The sequence below is a fragment of the Pyrgilauda ruficollis genome, unplaced genomic scaffold (assembly GCF_017590135.1).
Source record: "Pyrgilauda ruficollis isolate IOZ18807 unplaced genomic scaffold, ASM1759013v1 scaffold69, whole genome shotgun sequence".
Lineage (NCBI taxonomy): Eukaryota > Metazoa > Chordata > Aves > Passeriformes > Passeridae > Pyrgilauda > Pyrgilauda ruficollis.
Window position 1 is genome coordinate 19,770 of NW_024528710.1, and position 23,877 is coordinate 43,646.

At 54.9% G+C, this 23,877-nt stretch overlaps 1 protein-coding gene across 1 annotated transcript; it reads right to left on the reverse strand.

The window, feature by feature from the left end:
- Nucleotides 1-396: 396 nt before the first annotated feature.
- On the reverse strand, nucleotides 397-18,369 carry MLXIPL (MLX interacting protein like). Its single transcript, XM_041484871.1, has 17 exons — nucleotides 17,942-18,369; nucleotides 11,735-11,841; nucleotides 11,509-11,591; nucleotides 11,228-11,317; nucleotides 10,990-11,034; nucleotides 10,495-10,693; nucleotides 9,714-9,791; nucleotides 5,981-6,153; nucleotides 5,304-5,898; nucleotides 4,600-4,673; nucleotides 4,087-4,261; nucleotides 3,328-3,440; nucleotides 3,047-3,166; nucleotides 2,696-2,823; nucleotides 2,273-2,396; nucleotides 1,014-1,143; nucleotides 397-610 (listed from the first exon to the last, which is right to left on the reverse strand). Exons 1-17 carry the CDS (start codon nucleotides 18,235-18,237, stop codon nucleotides 477-479), a joined length of 2,664 nt encoding a protein of 887 aa, XP_041340805.1. The 5' UTR covers nucleotides 18,238-18,369; the 3' UTR covers nucleotides 397-476.
- Nucleotides 18,370-23,877: the final 5,508 nt, after the last annotated feature.

The following is a 23,877-nucleotide window of genomic DNA, read 5'->3' on the forward strand; positions in this document are numbered from 1 at the left end:
TCTAACGCACTCCCCCAGCACCTGAGCACCCCAGCCCGTGCCCTCTCATCCAGCTTCTAAGTCCCCCCCACCCCTGTCCCTGCCCTCATGCTCCCCAACCCCAGCTCCCCTCCAGACCCTGCTCCCCCAAACCCCGGCCATCACCTCCCGCCAGCTCTTACCTTAACCCCATCCCCTGCCCCCGCCAGCCTCTGTCCGCACCTCCCTTCACTCCCCTACAGCCTCTTCCTTCACTTGACCCCAGCCTCGGTTTCCCTGATTCCCCCTGGCCCCCGTCCCAGTCCCGGCTTTCACGCCTTTCGGTGTCACCCCCCTCAGGTCCCGGCCCTTCCCGGCCGTGCCCAAAGCGGCGCCGGGGCTGAAGAACCACGCGGAGGCCGTGGCAGAGCACGTCCTTTATTGCAGTGGGACAGGCGCGGGACAGTCCCGACTCCCCACGCCGGTGCCCGTGGGACACCCCGGAGTCCCTGGAGCAGTCAGATGGAAGGCGTCCCAGCGCCGCCGGGGCGTCCCAGCGCCGCCACTGCCCGCGCCGCCTGCTCGGGGACACGGGCCGGGTCGCTGAGGATGGAGGTGGAGATGCTCAGCTGCCGCAGGGAGCTCAAGACGGCTGCGGGGATAGCGGACAAGGGGCTGGAAGGCGTGACCCATCCTGGGGAATTCGGCGCTGCCCGGCCCTGCTCCAGTCCCCGGAATGGTGGGACTGGTTGCTTCCACAGCCCCAGCAAACGCGGTGGAAGGAAACCCACCCTGAGGGGCTTTGGGGAGGGCTGAGCCTGCCCCGCCAGGACACGGGGTTGGGGCACTTCCGGCTCAGCCGGGGCGTGGGTGTGACAGGAGCACGGGAAATCACTAAGCAGGAGCCCCAGGACTTCCCACCGATCAGCCTTGCCGTCCCCCAGGACACCCTTGTCCTTTTCCCCTCTGCCTTTCGAGGGTGCCTTTCATGGACTGAGGAGTCCATGCCTACCCAACTTGCTCAGGGTGCCACAGCCAGGCACAGGGCCACCTACTTGGCCGAAGCGCTGGGAGGGAGCAATGCTGGTCCAGCCAAGCGAGGGATGTTTGGGTGAGGCTCTCCATGCTGGCTGTGGACACCATTCCATTGAAAGACTCAAAGAGGGGCCGGATGATGATACTGAACTGGTGGGATCAGAGGAGTTAAGGACCAGCTTTGCTTTGACAATGGTCTCACTACTCCCAGGTGTGGGCATGACCTTCCTATGGCAGCAGGACAGACTTTCTTGTCTGGACGTGGAGCAGAACTGCTGGGACAGCAGGACAGGCCATGGAACAGACCTGCTGACTGCCTTCCCAGCACAGCACCACACCTGGCACTAGCCCAGGCTGCTGGGATGATGGCCTAAGTGTCACCTGGGTAGGCAGTGGGAGAGATTCAAAACCCCTGGGGTTTTTCATGGCTGGGGCTGCCAGAAGAGGTTGCTGAGACACAAGACGTCCTCCAGAGCAGGTCAGGGAACCAGCTAGCAAAGTGCTCAGGGGAAAGGCAGGACACCAGTGTGTCCCATAAGCTCCTCTATTGCTTCCAGCTTGCAGGGACCAGCCTGCAGATTTTGTGCAGGCAGTAATCCACAGAGATACCTCCACCACAAGCATGTCCTAGAGCCCATGTTTTACGATACCCCATGTCCTGAGGAAGGAGCTCCCCAGCTCTGCATCAGAAGTCACCTCTGCCTTGTCCAGATGCCCTGTGCTGGATAGGACCATGGGCAGCAGTGCCTTTCATCATCCTGCCACTTGGGATTTCACAGACCTCACAGGCTCTGCCAGTGAGTCCCAGTGTGTCTAATCCAAGCTCACAGAGAAGCAGATCCAGCCCTTTGCCCACAGGTTCCTTGGCCCTTGATCCTCTCCATCCCTGTGTTTCCAGGGTATGGCATGCAGCCACCAAGACCAAGCCATCATGTCCACAGCTTTGTGTCTGGACCTTTCCTAATCCATGGCTGCTGCCTTTCAGAGCGAGTTCCCATGTAATCAGGAGCAATTCCCTCCATAAGCTTAGCTCCACTTCCCCTCTCCCTGAGGACCATTTATCCAACTGTTTTTGATTCCTTGGAGCAGAATATCCCTCCTAACCACATAATATCAGCATGTTCCCATCATGTGACTGTGGCTGGGAAACACCTCCCTGTGCTCCCCAAAGCCTCCCGAGCTTGAGGGACCTCAAAGACCCAGAGCAGCAGATGAACCAGAGCACCTGATGCCTGGTGGAGGGTGAGATGGAGCAGCAGGCACTGGCCCCAAAGGATACGATCCAGAACTTCCAGTTTTGCAGTGTGGAGGAGCGAACATACTCATCAAACATTCTGCGCATGTGGTCGAAGCGCTGCCGTGTGATGGGCACCCCTGTGGCTGGCAGCTGCTCCTGGCACAGGCTGTGGGGTACAACCACTATTGTGGGGCCATGTTCGGGAGGCTGGGAGCTATGGAAGCTCAGTAGGAGTTGCCTGCCAATGACCCCCTCCCAGGGCAGGTGTGGGACCTCACCCTACTCTGTCCTGCCTCTTAAGCATCAGCCCTCCCACAGAGAGGGTTTGAGGAGGGAATGTCAGCTGGGAGGTGCTCCAGGGAGACCTGTCGTGTCCTGCTGCTATCCTGGCATTGCTGCTTGACCTGCCTGGCTACCCCAAAGCAGGCAGTGCTCCCCCATCTCCCCCAGTCACAGCCCCCTTACTTGATGGAGCCATTGAGCTCCTCGATCTGCTCCCGCAGACGCTGTGCCTCATCCTGCAGAGCTGCCCGCTCCTGCTGCAGCTTGCAGATATACTCGGCTGTCTTTTGCAGGGTGGTGGCCTTGCTGACCTGAGGAGCCATGGGGTGAGAGGGGAAGGGGGCCCAGACCACCCTTGCACAGCCGCAAGTGCAAGGGTGTGCCTCCTATGTGTGCCTCCTATGTGCCCCAGCCTCCTGCACCACAGGCTGGGTACAGGAGAGGAGCTCTATGCTGTGGGTCACAGCAGGGATGCAGTGTCTCTGGGTGATGTGCCGTGTCCCTCCATGCCCAGGGCTGGCCCTGGGTGCTCACCTTGATGCTGGGCTGAGCACTCAGTGTGCTCACCAAGCTATGCAGTGTGGTGAAGCCAAGCTTGATGTTGAAGCGTCTCTTCTGCTCAGCAGATATGTGTGTGATGCGGCGGCTCTCCAGCTGCAGGTCAGCGCCGTCAGGCACCTCCCAGCAGCGGGGACAGCCGTGGGCCACCAGCCCCACTGGGAACAGGCTGGCCCAAAGCTTGAAGTGAGGGTGGATGGTGTCTTGGGGGGAGGAGGAAAGGGGGGTGCATATGAAGTTGGCAGCTCCTGGCATACCTTGGTGGACTCAGGCCTTCCTGGACGGGACAGAGGCTGGTGCAGGGAGATGCTAGTGCTCTGCCTTGCAGTGGGTCCTGGGGAAGCCTGGCTGGGCTTGGGCCAGTCACTGCCTGAAAAAGGGAAGGTGCTGCTGTGAAGAGAAGGATAGCAACAGCACTCATGACAAGGTGACATCTCAGCACCCGGGACAGGCAGAGAGGGGCATCCCACAGTGTTGCCTCCAGCCCAGGACAAGCCACCCCACTCAGCGGATGGGGATGCTCCACTTCAGCCTCCAAGCACACATTATCCCAAGTCCCTCTCATTTTACAGCTGTTCAGAAATGGGAACATTGGGGATTTGAGATTTTAAATTCCCAGCATTTCTTGGGGTGGAAATTGCATGGGAAGAGTTGCAAGGGCAGTGAAGGTGTCGTATGCTACACCAAACTGAACTGGGAACAACACCAGAGCCTGGTTTCCAGCAGCCACGCTGGTTACTGTGGGTGAAAGTGGATGCTTCTTGCTCCAAAACCAAGCTCCGGGGTTTCAAAACCACAGTCCGACATTTTGCTCCATTTTTGTCTTTCCCTATTTCTGCTTTTGCTGCTGGAGAAAGAAGCAGGTGAAGGGGCACAGAAGGAACCCTCCATGCTCAGCAGGATAAATAGAAAGAGCCAGGATTGTAGCCAAAATGAAAGTTCCCACAGTGCTTGGTCCGAGCTCTCTGCAGGAGCCCCAGTGCCCTATGGAGCTCCTTGGGGTGCTCCAGACTCACCACAAGCTGAGGTGGGGGAAAGCTGCTCTGCCTTGGGGACTTGCAGGGGGCCCAGCTGCGTGCCTGCTGTGTGCAGCAACACTTGGGAAGGGCTGGAGCCAGGAGCCAGACCTGGGCTCATCTGGGCCATTCTGGAGAGGAAGGTGGCAGGGACTTTGGAGACAGTGCTCTGTTGCTGGGAGAAGACAGAGGAAGGGGAGTTCGGGGATCAGCACCCCACACACACCAGGTTGTACAGGATGTGCAGCCCCTGCCACCATCTGCAGGGGCAGCCACAGTGCCCCAGAAAAGGGGCCCTGCAAGCAGGATGTCTCTTACCTCTGCCTTGGTTGTTTCACAGGAGAAGAAAACCAGGCAACTCCTGCCATCCCCAGCCACCCAGTCACATGCCCCCTCCTTCCCTCCATTTCTGTCCAGCACACACCAAAATATGATGCCCAGAGCCCATCTCCACCCCTTCCCCAGAGGCCAGGAGAGGGCAATTCCCAACCTGGGGGTTTGTTGAGTGCTTACCACGGAGACAGGGGTCCTGGGCATGAGTCCTGCACTTATCGGGCAAGGGGTATCCAGCGCCAGGTCCTGCTTGGCTGAGGGGGCAGGGAGCAGATGGGCGCTGCTGTGTGGGGCTCTTGGGGCTTTGATCCTTGCTCTCCTTCCCTGCTCCAGGAGACAGCTAGCCCCTCCCTGCACCAGAACTGCTGCAGCCCCTTCCCTGCTGGATTGCCCCAGAGAACAGGGATGCACCTCCAGAGGAGGAGTCTGTTCTCCTCACAGGGTAGTTCTCAGGAGCTTCAGGCAGGCAGGGAGCCCCAGCCCCCCTCAAGCAAGCAGAGGGCCATAACTGTGCCCAAGGGACCTGTCCCATCACACCCACAGGCAGCATATCAGGCAGGACACCAGTAACCCCCCTCAGCCTCTTGTGCCAACAGGGCCATAGAGACCAGACTAGGGACACAGGAACTTCCCAGCAGTGCCTGTTACCAAATCCTGGGGCTGGGCTGCATCTCCCTCTGAGGCCACTGAAGCCAGGGCTGATCCCTCAGGCATGGCTTCACCCCTGGGTTTGGAACTACCCCATTATGGGGACTGCCATGTGCCCTGCCCAGTATTCCCTGTGTCCCAACCCCAGGGAAAAATAGGGTCCCCACTCTGATCCCCACAACAGCATGCCCCCCACCTCACTCCTGTGTCCCCCCACAGCCCCCCAGCCCTGTTACCTGTGGTCAGGAGCTGGCTCGGGCAGGGGTTGGGCTCGGGCAGGTGGGACAGAGGGTGTCCTGGCAGCCTCCTTGCCTTGGTGCCACTGGGCTTCACCTTGGGGCGCCCACCCTCACCCTGGGGTGGCTCCTTGGTGGGGGTAAACCTGGGGTTGCCCAGCAGGGCAGGGGACAGGAGCTGGGAGACAGCAGGGCTGGAGTACCCCTGGGGCCCCATGCCTGTGGCATAGCCCAGCCCTGGGACGTAGGGGGCAAAGCAAGGGCTCGAGAGAGGGGAGGGAGGGTGGGTGGCAAGTGAGGGGTCAGGTGAACTGCTGTAGGGGAACTTAGAGCGGGGGGCTGAGGTGGGGGAGAAGGGGGGTTCCAGGCTCAGCAGTGGTGCCCGGGGGGATGGGATGGGGGGGACATAGTGGGGTGCTGGTGGCTCCAGGCTGAGGCACTTGCCAGGGAAGTCGTACTGCAGTGTGGGCTTGTGTCGGAGCTGGGGGCTGAGGCTGCTGGGTGCCACGTCGGGGGGTTCGGGGGGCAGGGGGGCCAGGGGCAGCTCAGAGCCCAGGAAGGCGCTGTGGAGGCTGAGCTGGGAGGCACCACTGGGCTGTAGAAGACATGGCAGGGTCAGGGTGGGTGACTGGTACACCACCAGTAAGCCAAAGGCTGTAGGTTGGGATTCCACTCACCTGGGGGAGGGTGCCAGGTAGGAGTGGGGCCTCGGGGCTCACAGGCAGCCCTCGAGCACCCATCAGGGACCCCCCACTGCTGAACAGGGGCTCAGCCATGGGCGAGAAGCAGGATGGATCCTGGTAGCCCGGTTGTGTCTGAGATGGGGGTGGCCGGTGGCTGGTGAAGATTTCTGCAGTGCCAAGTAGAGACACAGTGGCATAAGTGACCTGCCCGGAGAGGAGGGGGACACCCTGGGGCATGAGGGGTGGAACCATACTCTGCTACTGGCACTCTGCACTTTTTGGGGCCAGGGCAGCTCCTGCACATTTTCAACCATGGCCAACAAGTTCTGTGCTGCCCACTCCAGTGCTGCTGTGCGTGCAGCCTGTGGCTAACCACATCCCATGGCCTTCCTGAAGCCAAGCCGCGTGACCCTGCCGTGACTCCCACTCCCTTCCTCTCTCCTTCCCACAGCCCTGGTCCTTCCGCAGGCCCAGACACCACAGCACAAAGGGCGGGCCCCACATTTTCGGCAGCTGTCTCCCTGGGCACATCAGCCCCATTAATGCCTTGGCTCAGTGCCTGTGTCAATGCTGGTTCTGGCATCGCCACAGGGAGGGCTTTTCATGGAGAGGGATGACTGTGGGCCATGGATGGCAGTGCTGGATGCTTCCCTGTAGGATGGAGTAGAAGGGTTCACTGGGTTTGCTGCCTAGCAGCCCCTGGCACAGGTGCAGTGCCTGAGCAGCCACTGGGGACAGGCACTTGCACTTCCTCTGGGAAGCACCCAGCTCTCCAGCCCTTGACTGGCACTGGCAGTGCCAGCTCCAGGTCCTGCTGCTAGTTCTGCCCGCCTGGTGTACACAGCCATGCTCTGGGCACCATCTGTGGTCCAGGCTCCAGCAGCTGGGGTGCCCTGCCTGGGACCCACAAATGCCTAAGACCCTGCTGAATCTACACCAGAGGAGCAAACATGCCAGCACTGTGGGATGCCAGAGGACTGGGCATGGTGATGGTTCCAGCACACCATGTGCTGCCATCTGAGGGGAACACTTATGTGAGACAGGACAGAGCCACTGCTGAGATGTCCCAGTCAGCTCTCAGAGTGCCCCTTACCCCTGCCACAGCCATGGTGAATCCCTGACAGAATGTCAGGGCCACCCCTGCCCCTCCAAAGACCAGCACTTTGTGTGTGCCACAGTGCTGCCAGGCAGGAGCTTGGCCTTCCTGGGATACAGTCCAGCCCCACTTTGCCCCCACCTCAGCCATGCTCACACCAGCATGTCCCTGCCACCAGCGCTGAAGCTCTGCAGGTATTTATAGGAATTTGTGGTACCCAACCCGCCAGATCCGATTGTGCCTCTCACCATGCCTGTTAGACCCTCTTGTGCCTCTCACTGTGCTACAGGGATGGAAGGTGACTGGCAGTCCCTGGGAGCCTTGTCCTCCCTTTCTCCTGCCCCTTCCTCACCCCATAGCTCTTGCCCATGCTTCTCCTCACTGTTGTATCACCCTGTTACATTCGAGGCAGTGCGGCATGGCCAGGGCACAGCCTGCTCAAGGGAGAAGAGCCTGTGTGGTCAGCAAACCACACCTTTGGTATCCTGCTCAAACCTGGGGATGCTCTCCAATGTGATTGGGCCTTCCCAACCCAAAGCCCCTTCAGCACTTGTCCCAGGCTTTTGGGAGAGCCCTGCAGTGCAGCAGGGCATTGCCACCCCATGGGACGGACAGCCCAGCCCCAGTGCCCAGCACCAATCCTACCTGGAGCACAGTGCCAGCAGGGCACAGGGCTGGACTGCTCCCTCGCCTCTGCCATCAGGACTTGTCCATCTGCCTCACACCGCACTCCAGCACCCGCCGCAGACACAAGATGCTTCCTCATTTGGGGATTGGTTTGCAGGCACTGACTGACAGGCACTGAGCTCTGCCACACCACCCCACACAATAACAGCCCTGTGACCCCATGGTGCCTACCCCACATGCCTGCTCTGTGTAGCTCTGCATGAGGCTGCTGGGTGATCCTTACTCCAAAGTTGCCTGCCCTGCTGAATAAGTGACCTTTTGGGACATAATTGTGTTGGCTGGCACCCAGTACCCCAATCTCCTCTCCCCACTCTCCTCACAGTCCCAGGGGTACATGGCACACACAGTGCTCAGATGTAACACCTTATCACCCAGGGAGCTGCTCCATTCAGGACAAAACTCCCACCAACAGGTCTCCAAGCACCTCATGGGATGCTGCTCTGTCTCAGGACACACTAGCCTGGCAGACCAGGAGCCCCAGCTAGGCTGGGGACCCTCCCCAGCCCCAGCAGTATCCCTGGGCTGAGGCACTGGACATGGTCAGAGCAGGAAGGGATGTTTCCTTGTGATGTTGTGGTCTGCAGTAAGACCGATCCCATTGCCAAGAAGCACCCTGAAGCAAAAGGCTTTTTCCCAGGAAAAAAGCCAACCTAACTGATATATTGGTTCAGAAAGGAATCACCATGCTCCTGCCATCTCCTGCTGAGCATGAGGCCATGCTGGAACCTCAGAGAGGTGCTGGAGCTGCTGCTGTGACACCATACAGCACCTCTCAGGATAAGGAACCAAGTGTCACACCTTGGAGTGTGAAAAGTGACACTTGGAGCTGTCACACCTTCTAGGAACTGATGCCCACTTGGGGCACCAGGGGACAGAAGGTGAAGCATCAGCCATGGCAACAGACCCTCTTCCCAGCATGCCTCACTCTGATGGGATCTCTGGTTGGAATGAGTTGAGAGGGTGCTGGCAGGAGTCTTCCCACCTCATCCATTGCAAGAGCATCCATCCCAAGGGCACCCATGCCACCACCTGCCCTGGCACATAAAGTGCCCAGCCTGCTCCCTGCCAGCATCTGGTCTTGCAACACTCCACAGCCATATGGTGCAAGTACCCTTTTTTCCTTCTCCTGGAGGAAGTTGAGACTGGCCATGGAGCTCCAGGCTGCTCACACAGGGAGATGCTGGTGCTGCCCAAGGCCACTAACTATAGCTGGGTAGCCGGCAGGCTTCCACCCTGCACAATGTACACAGGCTACCAGCTCTGGCATGTTAGAGGGCAAAGCTGGTCCCCAACAGTGCCTTGCCCTGGCATTTGGGGACACTGCTGTGACCAGGACATGTCCCATCTGACTGCATGGACATTCACAGCTCAGGGCCTGCATGGCAGCATGGGGCAGTTTGCCACTGCCCACTTGGTGGTATTCCCACAGCTGGAAACCAGGGCCAGATTTGTCTTTGGGCAGCCTGGCAGGGACAGTGACTTGTCCCCAGGGGATGTAGCACAGCCTTGTGCAGGGTCACAGCTCCAAGCCAACCACCCAGGCTGGCTGGGCAGTGGGGTGAGGAGGGGACTCAGCAGAACCTACTCTCTAGAGTTTTCCTCTTTCTCTGGGGGACAATTGTCCTTCCTTTATCTGCAGCCAAAATGAGGGCCTTTAGCACTCCTGGAAATAACCTATTTTTGTAGAAATCCCCTCCCACACCTCCTGGCCAAGCCCTTCCTGACCTTCTGTGGCTCTTTCCAGGGGCAGGCAGGCACAACAAGGCTCAGCCTTCAGCCCCTGCCCATGCATGCTGCTTTTCCCATGCCATTAGATGTCCAGTGTTTTTGGCTTGTCTCAGCAATTCCCACTACTGCCAGGCCAAACCTGTGACCCCTCATTTTAGGCAGTCACAGTGTGCAGGGCTGGGTGGGATGTGGTACTGCATCTAGGCTGCCTCTTACCTGATATGTCCATGTCATCCAGGCTGGGCTGCAGGGGTGCCAAATCCGGCTGTATCATGTCAGCATTCCCAACATATGCTGGAAGAGGGCAGAGCTGGAACATCAAAGCCCAGCCACTGCATCCCTGAGACCCACCTTGAGGGCTGCTCCCACCACTGCCCTGACACCCACCTGGCTGCCATACCTCTGTGTCACTCCAGAATCACCCTGTATCACTGCTCTCTGCCCTGGGCAGGGAGCTAAGTGCCTGCCCTGAGGAGAGCCAGGGCCATCCCATCCCATCCCATCCCATCCCATCCCATCCCATCCCATCCCACTACTGTCCATCAGCATCTCTAGGGCCTCATCCAGTTCCTAGGAACCCCAGTGAAAGGCTGATTCTTGGCACAGGACCTGGCTAGAGCTGCAGATGCCCAAGGGGCATGGCCAGGTAGGGACAACAAAGAGTGGCCATGGAAGCAGGACCTGCCCTGGGGGCTGGGGCAAAGTCCTTCATGGTGCTGGTGGTTCCTGGGGAGCTCAGCCCTCAGCATGCTTGTGCATAGGGAACCACAGGAGAATGGGATGATCCCACCCTGTCCAAAAACTCCTCAAGCACCTTCTCCCCTAGTGGCTCCTGTTTGGGCAGAACAGGAACATCCCTTCCCCCTGCCCCATCACGGCAGATGCCAGGGGACCCTGCCTGCCCAAAAGGACATGGCTGGCAGCTCTCAGGGGCTAAGCCAAGACACATCTGGATTCCTCCTCCACATCCTGCTGAAGCATGGTCTGCAGCACCTACCATCTTCGGGGAGCACCTGGTGGGTGGTAGGCATCTGTGTCATGGTGAAGAGGGTGTCAGATATGTCCGAGAGGAAGGTGTCCAAATCGAAATGCTGCCTGCTCCCACGCTCCTCCTCCTCATCCCCAAGGAGCATGGGCACTACATTGCAGAAGAGCTGGTTGCACCATTTCTCCGTTGGCCTCCAGACATCCTCGTCCTACATGAGGTAGAGCAAAGGAGCCGAGTGGACGCCTTTCATGGGTCAGGTCCATGTCTGGCTCCCTGGCTGCTCCCACGGCAGCTCCCATGCTCCCTGCAGTGTTTGGTCCCTCCAAACATTAATGCCTGGCACATTGCTACTTCCAGAGGGTGAATCCAGCATCCTAGATGCTTAGCATCTCATCCCAATGGGATTATCATGCCCTGGGGCTTTTCTTTGCCCTTTTCCCCAGTGCAGGTGTCCAAACTGCGCTCCCCTGTCTCTCTCATCCCACCCTTTCTCAGCAGACTCACCCGCTTTGGACTGGAGATTCCTCCCTCCCGTGTGGATTTTCGGAGCTGGAAGGAGAAGACAGCCTAGGTCATCCCCCAGGCAGGGAGAGCTCAGGGGGCCAGCCAGCATCCCACTCCCATGCTGGCAAAAGCCTGTCATGTCCTGCCCTGTCAGCCATGCCTCCAGGCTAGTCACACTGTTCCATCCTACTGCTGGCACTGTCACAGGACAAGGAGCAGCACGGGCAGAGCCACTCACCCGCTTCTTATAGTAGATCCTCCATTTGTGGTACTCCCTCATCACCACCTCAATGCGACGTTTCCAGTAGTTGCCCTCCAGCACGACAGCCTGGGGGGCAGGACAGGGTGTCATGGCTGAGCTCTCTGGCCCCAGCACCCCACAGTCAGGGCTGCTTTCCCTGTGTCATATCAGAAACACCTTTTCCAGCAAACCTATGAAATGCAATGTGTCCCCAGATCCCCACTGTGCCACACCAACCTTGGTGCTGCCCCAGAGAGCTGCAAGGGACCCTGCCCTACCTCTGGTTTTCGGTGCTCATCAGCCTCCATGCCCTCCAGAGGGGTGATGAAGCCACACACAGGGTTTTTCCTCCGTTCCACATCTGCACAGAGGAGAATACAGCTGGCTGTATCCATGCCCCATCCCAATCTCTGCACCTGTACACAGTCTTTCCAGTGCCAGCCCCCTCCCACTGGCACAGCCTGGCATCTGGCAGACAGAGTGGTGTCTGGCACCCATACTCACATTGGATGTACCATGCTCTCCAGATCACATTGTTGAGTCGAATTTTATCCCAGCAAAGCAGCCGCAGCCCCTTGAAATTCTTCCACTTTGGAGATACTAGCTTCCCACTGAAACACCAAGCAAAGGGGAGGCTGAGGGGTACCACCTTGAAAGATGTCCAGGGGCCACCTGCCCTGGTGGCAGGTCAGGAGCAGGTATAGCCATGTGACTCTACTGCAGGTGCTTGCCAGGCACCTGTGGGAGCACCCACTGGAGCATTCCAAGCTCCTGCACACCCTGGGAGCAGCACAGACCTAAACCCTGAGCTTCACACACCCACAGAAGGCTTCTCAAACCCTTGGATTAAAGCACAACCCATTGAGGCATTGATTCCTTGATATTTGAACCCAGCTTCAAGGTGGGATCCTGATGCTCCTGACCAAGCCAACTGTGTCCTGGTCCTGGGGAACAGGAAGATAAATTTCCTGCCCAGGTGAGATGTGTGGTGACATGTACTGTAGTGCCTCTTGCCTCATCACAGTGTTTGGGCAGGTAATTCTGACCCTTCCTTTAACACCAGGCAAGGCTCGGAAATGCTGCCTTCAGCTGGGGCAGTCAAGGGCAGCTCTTGTGGAGGGTCTGGGAAGGCAGGACAACACGGGAGGATGTTAAGGGACACTTGCCTGTGCTCCAAGACAGACACATAGTGACACCAGCCCTGCCCTCAGTCAGAGTTGCCCTGGCCTCTTCTCCACACCGATCCCTGCAAACCTGCCCCCTGGGCCCAAGCTGGGCTCCCTGCTTCCCATTTCCTGGTTCCCAGAGGCAGCTGTGTTTGTTCTGCAGCTCATCGTAGTGGTGGTGATGGTGGTGATGTCCCTGATGGAACCTGCATTGCAGGAAGCCTCATTTCACTCCTTGTCTTGTTTCCGTCCAGCCAAGGAACACAGCCCCTCATGTGTAGCCCCCGAGGAGGTCCTGAGGGTCCGGCTGCCCAAAGAGCTCTGCGGGGAGGCCAGGGTCCCTCTGCCTTACTTTGGGGTCCATTTCACTTCTCCAGCTCTCCCAACAACATGGTGTGGCCTTGGAGCAATCCCCGGTTCTCCAGAGGTCCTTTGAGAGCTGGCTGCAGGCTGCATGGCATTCCTGCCTAGGAAGCCATGTCCCTCTCCAGCAGATAGTTTGTATCCTAAATATCTTAGTTCTGCTTTGACTCCCACTTTTCCTTGGTACATGCGTGGAGCAGGAAAGGTGGAAGCTGAGCTGGTGTCAGGGTGCTGTATCCCCTGTTCCCAGCCCCTCCAGGTGCTGCCCGGCCATGTCCCCAGGCAGTGCTGGGAATGAGAGTGGTGCATGAAGCCTCTGACTTGTTCATTAAAGGTGGTGAAACCTCTAAGTGTTCTCAAATAATGATTTTGGTGACTTCTGTTTTGACCTGCCTTGAAATCTGCCTCTGGCAGAGGGAGAAGACTGGGGACCCCTACAATTCCAGAGCCTAATGCAGAGATGTGTCTAGGAGCAGGTGCAGGAGTGGATGAGGATGGTCTCCCAAGGGAGACCCAGCCTGACACATAGCCCCAGGGGCTGGAGAAGGACCTGTGACTCCAGCCTGCAGAGAGTTAAGGCTGACACTGACCACTCTGCTATCACTAGGATTTTGAACTTTCCCCAGGAGCACATGGCAAACAGCAAGATGGTGCCAAGTGGAGGAGCCAATGGAAGAGACAGGATTCCTGGGCACATGGCCAGATCATGCTGGTCAAGGCCATGTTCCTCACTCAGAGCCAGCCGAAAAGAGCAGTTTGAGCCTGTGGGACACACCTTGGCCTCGTGTGAGGCCAGTGGGCCATGGCTAGGAGTTGCTGTGGGGCCTGGAGGTAACAGATGCCTTTGAGCTTTACCACCAAATGCTTTTTTCCCCCTTCATGATCCTTTCAGATTTGGGGCTTAACAAGCTGATCTTTGCTCCCTGCTATGCCTTGGAAAGGGCCTCACCCTTCCCTGCAATTATCTCCCCTGGGGAGTTGGATGCAAACTTCACATTGAACTGTGGGAAGGTTATACGGTGCCCCAAACAGGTTGGGGTCCTACTGCCCTACACTATCAGGAGGAGGGGGACACAGATTCTGCCACTGGCTACAGGGTGTTTGTGGGATAGGGTGAGGTGGCAACAGGGCTCAGCCTGGGTCCAACACTGGCATGGGTCCAGCAGTACCTTGTTTGGTCTGTGACTCATTTACCTATCCAGCAGTTTCAGGTGTTGCAGTCCCTGATTTCATGGCGACATGGGTACTTTCCTCTTCATCAACAGCAAGAGGAGCTGCTGTATGAAGAGAGGAGTGATCTGGAGAGATGCAGGGCTGCACCAGCCCAGCCCCTCTGCACAACCCTTGAACAGGATCAACCTCAAAACCTTGGGGAATGACAGAAGAAAGAAGTGCAACTCCCTGCCACAAATGATAGCAGAGCCACAGTGCAGCGTGGGTGTGTTTAGCCCAAGCACGAGCCTTTCCCACTCATCAGACCGCCCTCGAATGGAGGTCTTCTGCAAGAAAAAATAGGGTTGAATTATGAACCCCAGTGAGCGCATCCCTGGAGTCTCTGCCTGGTGTTCACTACTCCTGTGTGAGCATTTAAGGCACTGTGAATTACAGAATCAATAGCAGCAGTTCCACTTCTCCCAGGGGAGACACAGGCTGACAAGAGGATGAATTAGTAGGGAATTGGCACACAATATACCTTTTTTTAATTCACAAGAGAGGCTGAGTGTATACTCCAAGTTACTTCCCAGTCTGATGTCCCTGCTTGCCAAATCTCCTCTCTGGAGCACAAGACAAATGTTGCCAGGTAAGACCATGAGTGACTGCAGTTCATATCTCCCAATCCCAGTTTTCCTTCCTTCAGGAGGATGTTCCCCAGGTCAGTGATTCCCAGCAGTAAGTCACAGGAGGGGGTGTGAGCCCAGCCACGACACTGTGCAGGCCACACTGTGGTGATGGAGAGGATGAGCCTTCTCGTGCTAAGGCCAAAAAGTCAGCAGCTCCTGTAGGAGCTCAGCACCACCCTCAGCTTTTTGGGTAATGAGATGCAGCCAGCTGGGCTGTAGGGAGAAACAACATTCTAGGGGAGGATTCAAGGAATGCAGGATGTTGCAGGGGAAGGAGTGAGAAAGGATCATTAAGCAGGAAGCTGCTCTAAATGTCCTGGAATATAGGTAAAAAGGAACTGCTTCATCCTAGCCTTGGGAGGAAGACCTCAGAGAGGGGAGTTGCCTCTCTTTGGGGAATCTGAGGAAACAAATTACTGTGGGAAGCAAACCTTGATGTGGAGAGAGCATTTCTTTACCAGTGAGGGTGATGCACAGTCCTGCCCATGGAAGGAAAAGAAGTCATATCCCCAGAATGATTGCTTAGGCTGAGACAGGACTGCTGTAATGTCTGTGAAATGCAGAGGAGGAAATGCTGGAGAGGGGAAGAATTCCAGCTGTAACCATTGAAAAATATTTAGGGAAAGTTTAGTGAGTTACCTTTGAAATGGTGTGAGCCCAGATGGCAAAGGATGGGTGGCTGCAGCAGTCGCAGCTCACCAGGGGACAGGATAGTTTTCCCCTCTGCTCCACACTGCTATGGCCAAGTCTGGACATTGTGTCCAATGGACAGAGAAGGAGGTTTACAAACTGGAGTGATCCTGGAGAAGGATATCAAGGTGGTTGGGGACTAATATATGTGACAGAAGAGGCCTTTGAGGGATGGGTTTGTTCAGTCTCAAGAAGGTGAAGAGAGAATTACTGCCATCAGCTGCCCTAAGGAGGAGACAGAGCCAGACAGTTCTCAAACATGCACTGAGAAAGGCCAAGGGGAAACAGACATAAGAATTGGAACAGGTAAACTCCAAACTAGAGCCACAGACAGCAATTCCCTGTAGGAAAGGGGAGCTCTGGGCAGGCTGGACAATTGGTGGGGTCACATCCTAGGGCTCCATCTGTCAGAGTGATGGCCCTGAGCAACCTGACCTCGCTTTGGATCTAGCCCTGCCCTGCATGAGGGTTGGATGAGGAACTCCACAGGTGCCTCCCAGGTGACAGCTTACAATGGTTTCTCCTTGGTTAGGAAGTTAGTCTGAGCTTAACTGTGGGTGCTCTCCTGAGGGCTGGAGGATATTGGGCTGGTGACCCCAACTGAGGCTGTGCTGCACCTGGGAACCTGTCTGGGAGGGGAGGTGTGAAATGACAAGTGATGCAAAGAAGTATCAAATCAGACAATGCTAAATGTAGAAACACACCAAAAACACTTAACTCCATTTTCCCACCCTGATACCCTTCTCCAGCTGCTGCCTACAATTGTCAAAAATGTATTAGCAAAAGAAAGGCAAAGAGAGCTGGGGTTGTCCAGCCTGAAGAGAAGGCTCCGGCGAGATCTTAGAGCCCTCTCAGTGCTTAAAGAGGATCCAAGAGATCTGGAGAGGGTTTTCGGTCAAGGGCCTAGAGTGACAGGACAAGGGGGAATTATTTCACAATGTCAGAGGACAGGACTAGATGGGATTTTAGGAAAAAATTATTTCCTGTGAGGGTGGTAAGGTCCCAGCACAGGTTGCCCAGAGAAGCTGTGGCTGCCCCATCCCTGGAAGTGTCCAAAGCCAGGCTGGACAAGGCTTAGGTGAGTGTCCCTTTACATAGGAGCCAGTATCTGCACTGCCATGCTCAGTGCAGGGAGGAAATTGAGGCACTGAGAGTCCAGGGAGTAAGGAGAACTGGAACAATGGAACCCTGACTGCAATGGAATGGCCAGCCCCCAGTCACACACAGTACTCCAGCTGTCAAAGCCCTTGTACCCTGTCCATTTCCACTCTGCCTGGGAGCTCCAGAGCTCAGGGGCACACTGAATTTGCCTTGCATCTCATGAGTCTATGGTTTGAGCACCCTGATGTGACAGTGTCTGTTTCTCCAGCCTCAAAGCTGCAGGGCTCAGGTATGGAAAGAATGGGGCTGGGAGAGGAAAAGACAGCAAGGCCACCAGTGTCTCTATGACCCCTGTTTGTGGCACTCAGGGGTGGCCTGCCCAACCAGGAAGCATGATCCTTCACCTGGGTCACCCCATGCTGAGGTTCCCTGTGCTCCCAGAGAGCACTGCCTTCCCCAGCCCCTTGGAGCAGAGCTGTGCTGTGCTGGCTACTGGCAAACTGGGATGATCCCATCCAGCACCTGGGATATGGTGATGGGTCAGATGTACACAGCTATGTGGGAACTGGTACCCTTGGAGTGCTGTCTCTGTGCCCAGCATCCCCAAGGATGTCCTGGCGGTGACCATATTCCCTATTGCATTGAGCATTCAAGGACTCCAAGGCAAACCTGAGAGCTCAGCTACTGGATGAGATCCTGGATGAGCTAATCGACACCTCTTCAAGGCTGCTTTGCTGAGGTTTTGCTTTCACATGGTAGAACATCATCATCTACGTTTTCACATTTGGACATTTTGGGAGAGCTATACAAGCAGTTTGGCACTGACTCCAGCAGAGCAAGTCACGCTGATGCCATGCTGGAGAGAACTCAAAACCTTGGGGCTTTGCAAAGGAGCGGAGCTGCCTCCAAGAATGTGGACTGTGGCCATAACAGACACACTGCAGTCTGTCCTGTTGTCACCAAAGAGCTGTCACTGGGCTTTGGCAATTTGTGTGGCAGGGGAACAATGCAGGCACCCATCTGATTTTTCAGGAGAGAAGGAGGAAAGCTTTCAGGAGACCTTGGACAAAACCCGTGCAGCCATCCAGTCCCAAGTGCTACTGCATGCCATGGAGTAACCTCAGGACACGGGGACAGAGTCAAGAACGGAAGGCAGGACTCCTGCTCTGAGCTGGATTGCCAGAGAACTGAGTGTTAGCTGTCCACAGGGTCACTGCTGCTCTGCAGAGTGTGCTGGGTCTGGCCATGGAGGAAATACAGCCGGGCACAGTGACACCAGATCTCGTGGGAAAATGGAGGAGAGTCAAGCTACACGTGGAACAGAGAAGCTTCCCACCTGACTCCACAGCCAACAGCCTGGTATCAGCTCTTTCTCCCTGAAAATTTCCAGGATGGCAATTTCTGAGCATATGACACATCACAGCCCATGGAGAAGACGAGGAGAAGGTCAGATGGAAACAAATTGCTGGCTGGGGAACGGGACTCAGCTAGCCTTCTGCTTCCAGCTAGCTGGGGGTCCATAAGACACACACAAGGGCTCTGGGACTCACCTGTACTCCAGGCTCATGCACTCAAAGAGCCGGGTGAGGGTCGGGTCAATACTCCGGGGATCAGCCAGCTCGGGCTCAGCACGGTGGTGCCGTCGCCGGGGCAGTGAGTCGCTGTGCGGGCAGGACACCATGAAGTGGCCACTGTGGATGACCTGGGAGTAGTTCTGTGCCGCAGCACTGGGTCCTGTGCCACCCACAGCTGCGTCCTCTGAGTCAGAGTCAGAGTCGGAGACGGGGCAGGGCCCAACCAGAGGCTCCAGGAAAGGTCCCGGTAGTCCCACCTGAGTTCCTGCCATTCCTGCTTCCTACTGGGGAACCCTTATGGATCTGACCGAGCACTGTGATCTGTGTCCCGGTTGAGCTGAGCCCTACAGACACTGCATTGGCATCGAGCACATGCTGGGCTCCCCAGTATAGAACACTGGCACCACGCCTCCTCCTAGGCACCTCCTCCACCCAGCCCACGCCACCGTCTGTTTCTTGCTCCAGGGTTCAGTGGTTGGTTCCCCAGGGCGGATTCGCTGCCAGCTCTATTTATAGTGCTGGTGACTGATCCCGCCCATGGCAGACCATCAGCAGGACACGTCCAATGGCCACCAAGCACCAGAGCTTTAGCTCCATGCCACCATCCTACTCTAGCAGTGTCCTGACAACCCCAGCTTTTACATCCCCCACACACCTGGGGAGGAGCACTGTGGGTCCCCTGTCCCCCCTTGCTCTGGCCAAGGGTTGGCTGGCAGTCGGCTCTGTTTACCTGGAGTTAATCACTGATCCCAGGTGCTGGTGGAGTGAGGAGCAGGCAGTATTTACCCAGTGCCTCTGCTTTAATGGATCTCCCTGCACTTTCAAGGGAACAAACAGAGATTAAAGGACACAAACAGGTAAAATTATAGCAACAGGCACTCAGCTCAGCACAATGCAAGCCAAGGCACTGAGCCAAGTGCCGAGCTGAGAAACAGCCCCAGGAAAGCCTGCTCCAAGCTGTGATCCAGCAGGAGAGGGGATACAAACAACAAATGTGAGAGAGAACAGATATGAGTTTGGTATTGTGGGATTTACACACCTTCTTGTCATGTAGTCCTTAAAATCAAAGAATCATCAAATCCTAGAGTGATTTGTGTTGGTAGGGACTTTAAAACTCACCTCATTCCACTCCACTTCCACTATACCAAGGACACCTTCCACAAGAACAAGTTGCTCAAAGCCCTGTCCAACCTGGCCCGGAGTATTTCAGGGATGAGGCAGCCACAACTTTTCTGGGCAACTTGTGCTCGGACCTCACCACCCTCACAGGAAATAACTTTTTCCTAATATCCACTCTAAATCCACCCTGGATTGCCTTCACCTCTGAGGTTTCCTGAGAGAGGTGGGCAGGCAGGGCTTGATGCACCAACCCCTGCTCCATGACAGTGGATCTTGGATAAATACGGTATGTGGAATGTGTAATTCCAGCCAGACCTGTGTCACAAGCATCTGCTCACTGACCTGAGCCACAGAAGGATGCAGAGCATATAATTTCAGACTTAAAACACTTCTTTTCTCTCTAGTTTCTGGCAACTTCTTTCCCAGCCCCACATCCTGGAAGGAGCACACATGCCTGGAAAGCACACAAGCAAAGATCTTAGGTACCTCCAATGGAGATACAGTATAAATGGGTGGAATAAACTCAGAAAAGATGGCTGCAGGCATTGGAACTCTAATCCAGTTTGTAGTTGGAGCTGTATACTTTCCATACCACCCAGGTGAATCCAAGAAGGGTCAGCAGCTATCCAGGGTATTTTCCAGAGCTGGAAGAAGAATATGCACCAAAAGCTGGTTTGGACAGCTTCTACACTGGTTGGTGCAAACCTCTCTTTCAGACCATTTCTTCACTTAAGAAACATGTCTTCATTTTTTAGCCAGATTTCTGTGGGTCTGCAGCTTTTTTTCCCTCTCTGTGATCCATTACAACCACCTCAGCCTATCCCAAGCTGCCTATCAAGATGTTGAAGAGAGAAGTAATTTTAAAAGTACTGTCTGTATATATTTTAAAGCAGTAATGGGCATGTGAGTGTCCTAGGAAACTAAGAATTAGGCAAGAACAAAGAAACAAACATGTCAGAGATACAGAGGCTTTCTGGGCACATTCCACTCATGCTGTGCAAAAGAGACTTCCCAGGATTTTAACCAAAACCATTTGCCATCTGTTCACCAGTCCCAGGCAGACTTCAGTCCTCTGGGATAACATCTATTTGACGGAAACAGAGAAGTACTTCAGTGAGGCTTTTATGAACATCACAACTCCCTCATTCCTGGTCCAGCAGCTCTCATGCAGCAGAGAAGGGAAATCTCAGGGGCAAAGGGCATGCAGCCTGGGAGAGGGGGATGACAGATCCTTAGTCAACCAGGGAGCAGAGCAGGAGTCCTACACAGGGGCAGGTAGGCTGCAGAGCTGAGGAATTTTGTAAAAGGCAGTTTGGATCCTAAAACGTGTGATGCCATTGGAAATGAGAGTCAGTGTTGATAAGGGTAAAGTGAAGCACATCCCTCACTGTACACTGGGGGACTCTAGATTAATGCTAGTCAAGAGCTAAAGGTAACTGTAAGCAGTTCCCTGAAAACATCAGTGGAAGGTTCATGAGTAATTAAAAAATAAAAAAGGCTCCAGATATTGAAAGAAAAATATTGCTTGCCCCCATATGAAGCAAGCTCACAAGTGTGTGTGGCTTTGGTGCCTGGCTCAGAAAAGATGGAGAAATACTGGAAAAGGTCACAGAGATTAAGAAAATGGGTGGTCAGAAGTGGGAACGGCATCCTTGCAAGAAAAGGGATCAGGACTGTTAGGAAAGAGCTGAATGAGGTGACAGGCACTGACAGTGTAGACATGGATGCAGTAGGAACAGGGAATGGTTAGAGGTGGTTATTCAGCACTTTTCAGAGCTGGGGGTTGGATTGGATGATCTCCAGAGGTCCCTTTCAACGCTGACTATTCTGTGATTCTGTGTTCCTGGGGGCACCAGGCAAAGGAAGGGCTGGCATGTTCACCTCAGGATGTTGTGAAACCAAAAGTCCAATCAGGAATTGGACAAACTGATGGAAGACTGGAACCATTAAAATTATTTATGTGTCCAAAGGAAAGCTGACTGATGGGAACTCAGAGCTTGTAGCAACCTGGGTCTAGTGGAAGGTGTCCCTGCCCATGGCAGAGGGATGGAGACAGATGAGCTGTAAGATCCCAAACCATTCTGTGAGTCCATGATTCGATATCTGTGCAATGAGGTTCTTGTTTTTTTTTCCTTGGATGGCCTCTCTCACCTTCCCTGTGTGAACAGCTGGTGCTGACAGGATCTTAACACGCCATGCAGCAGCAGGACAGAATAAGAATAAGGAACATACAAAAGAAAACTGCAGCCTGCAGCTGGACTCCTTGTAGAATATTTCTGGGCTCTCCTTGTCTGCCAGACCTCCTTCACACAGGAAGCTGCCTGGCAAACCCTGGGCAAGAGCTCCCTCTGGGGACCAGCAGAAATGTAATGGTGATATTACACTTCTCAAATCCCTTCTTTTCACATTGACGTTGCATTTTAAGTGAGTTTCATGATGGTGATTGTCCTAGGGTGATGTTATGCTGCTTGTATCCCCAATCGTGTGTTCTGTTTATGCTGGATATTATATTTTGTGCCCTCAAGACTGACTGAGAGCGAAGGTGGGGACAAGAAGAAGTGCAGAGTTTTGTTATCAGGGACTGGAGTCCTCCTCCACAGTCTGCTGGAACACTGTCATTGTCTGGGCACGGACGGAGCAGAACACCTCGCTCCTTTTGGTTTTTAGTTAGTTAGTTTAGCTAGCTGAGGCAGTCCGAGCTTTGCCTGGACTGTTTTTCTTTCCCTCTTCTTGGAACCATTTGTACCTGCTCCAGACTGGGACCCGGGGAAACACTGAGAACACTTTGCAGCCTGCCAGGACGCACTCTGCAGCCTTTCCCAGCGCCAGGACTGATAACAGAGCGACCACCCACCGGAGAGACTTTCTGAAATTGTCATCTCTTTGGAGCAGCGAATGAGTTTTGTCATTCGGTATTGTCCATTCTGTTGCTGGGGAGTGCTTTGCTTGTTAAATAAACAGGTTCTTTCCACTTTTCTCTGAGGAATCCTTCCCAAACCGCTTGGGGGGAGGGGCCGTGTGGGTGGGCTTTCTGGAGGGGCCCCCTTTGGAGGTTTTCTCCCAAATTTGCCCTAAACCAGGACAGTGATGCATGTCAGGTTGTTTGCCCAGAAAGCGGAGCCTGCTAGAGAGGGCTGGCTCACTACACCCCATCTCTGTTACTGTGGGACAAGCTGAACCTCCCTGTAGAGAGCAAGAGAGGCCTGAGGACACACAGCCACCTTGGAGCTTCTAGGAAAAGTGAGGTATCACTTAAAAAAATCATGGAATGGTTTGGGTTGGAAGGGACCTTAAACGTATTCCATTCCAACCTTACTGCCACGGCCAGGAACACCTTCCACTAGACCAGGTTGCTCCAAGCCCACTCCAGCCTGGCCTGGAACACTTCCAGGGATGGGGCAGCTTCTCTGGGCACTCTGTGCCAGGGCTTCACCATGCTCACAAGAAAGAATTTCTTCTCAATATCCCATCTAACCCTGCCCTCTCGCAGTGGGAAGCCATTCCCCCTTCTCCTGTTACTCCAGGGTCTTGTCCAAAGTTCCTCTCCATCTCTCCTGGAGTCCCTTTAGGCACTGGAAGGGGCTCTAGGGTCTCTTTCCCAGGCTGGACACCCCCAGCTCTCCCAGTCTGTCTCCAGAGTAGAGGGGCTCCAGACCTTGGAGTGTCTCAGTGGCCACCTCTGGACTTGCTTCATCAGCTTCACATCTTTACTGTGCTAAGGACCCCAGAGCTGGAGGCAGCTCTGCAGGTGGGGTCACACAAGGGCAGACGGGGACAATCTCTTCCACCTGACAAATGTCACACTGGTTAAAGATAACGAGGGGACATGGTACAAAAGAGACTTTTCTGCATCTTGCTAAGGAGATTCACCATGAGGATGGAATATCCAATGGAATTGTCTTTCCTGTCATGGAAGGGAATGTGGAGCTGGGAGACCAACACAGGGGGTTGGCGCTGCCCCTGAGCTGCCTCTCACCCTACCTGGATGCATAGTGGGTGTCCAGCCTGGAGGGGGGGAGGCATTAGCAGAGGGTTCCTTTAATCATACATCTCCATGTGTATCTCAAGGAAAGAGACTTAGCAAAAAAAAAAAAAAAAAAAAAAAAAGATTTCTAAATGCAACAAGAAATTCCCAAGTTTGACAGCCAAGAACATTTTATGTAAGTTATTGTCTCCTACACTGGGTTTAGTCTCCATTCTGAGCTGGCAGATGCCTACTCCCACCTGTCACACACCTCATGACTCACTGCAGAGGAGCAGGAGGCAGCAGGAGGCAGGGAGAGAAAACCCATGTTTCAAGGCACACATGCAATAAAACTACAGTGTAAAAAATCACACAAGCATGACAAAATAATAGAAGATTTGTTATTGATGATTTTTATTTTCTAGCTCATGTGTCTATATTGATTAGGAAACAGCTCTCATCTCCCTGAGCCAAAGGCACTCCAGGACTTGTCACTGGAGGCAATTTTAGTACATAAATACCAGGGAGCTGGAATCTGGAAAGGGTGGCATCTGCTGAAGGGCTCTGCCCCCAAAGATGAGGATGTATCATAGAATCATGAGGGTTGGAAAAGCCCTCTACAACAAGTCCAACTGTTCTACCAGCACTGACTCTGGGAAGTCATGGCCCTGGCTCAGGGAAAAGTTGAGCTGCAGCAGTAGAAACCCTCTAATGCATGAACCTCTTTGAGAACTTCAAAGGTCTGAAAAAGACTTCCACAATTCAGGCAGTTCTTTGAATACCAATTTATTTGACTAATTAACATATATTAAGCCTTACATGCAGGAGG

Excerpts from the sequence above, each read along its gene's own strand:
- MLXIPL (XM_041484871.1), bottom strand. The coding sequence starts at position 18,237 with ATGGCAGGAACTCAGGTGGGACTACCGGGACCTTTCCTGGAGCCTCTG. Across the intron at positions 10,694-10,989 it reads GAATCTCCAGTCCAAAGCGG|GACGAGGATGTCTGGAGGCC; the intron begins GTGAGTCTGCTG and ends TACCTCATGTAG. Across the intron at positions 4,262-4,599 it reads CCAGGACCCCTGTCTCCGTG|CAACAGAGCACTGTCTCCAA; the intron begins GTAAGCACTCAA and ends GTCTTCTCCCAG.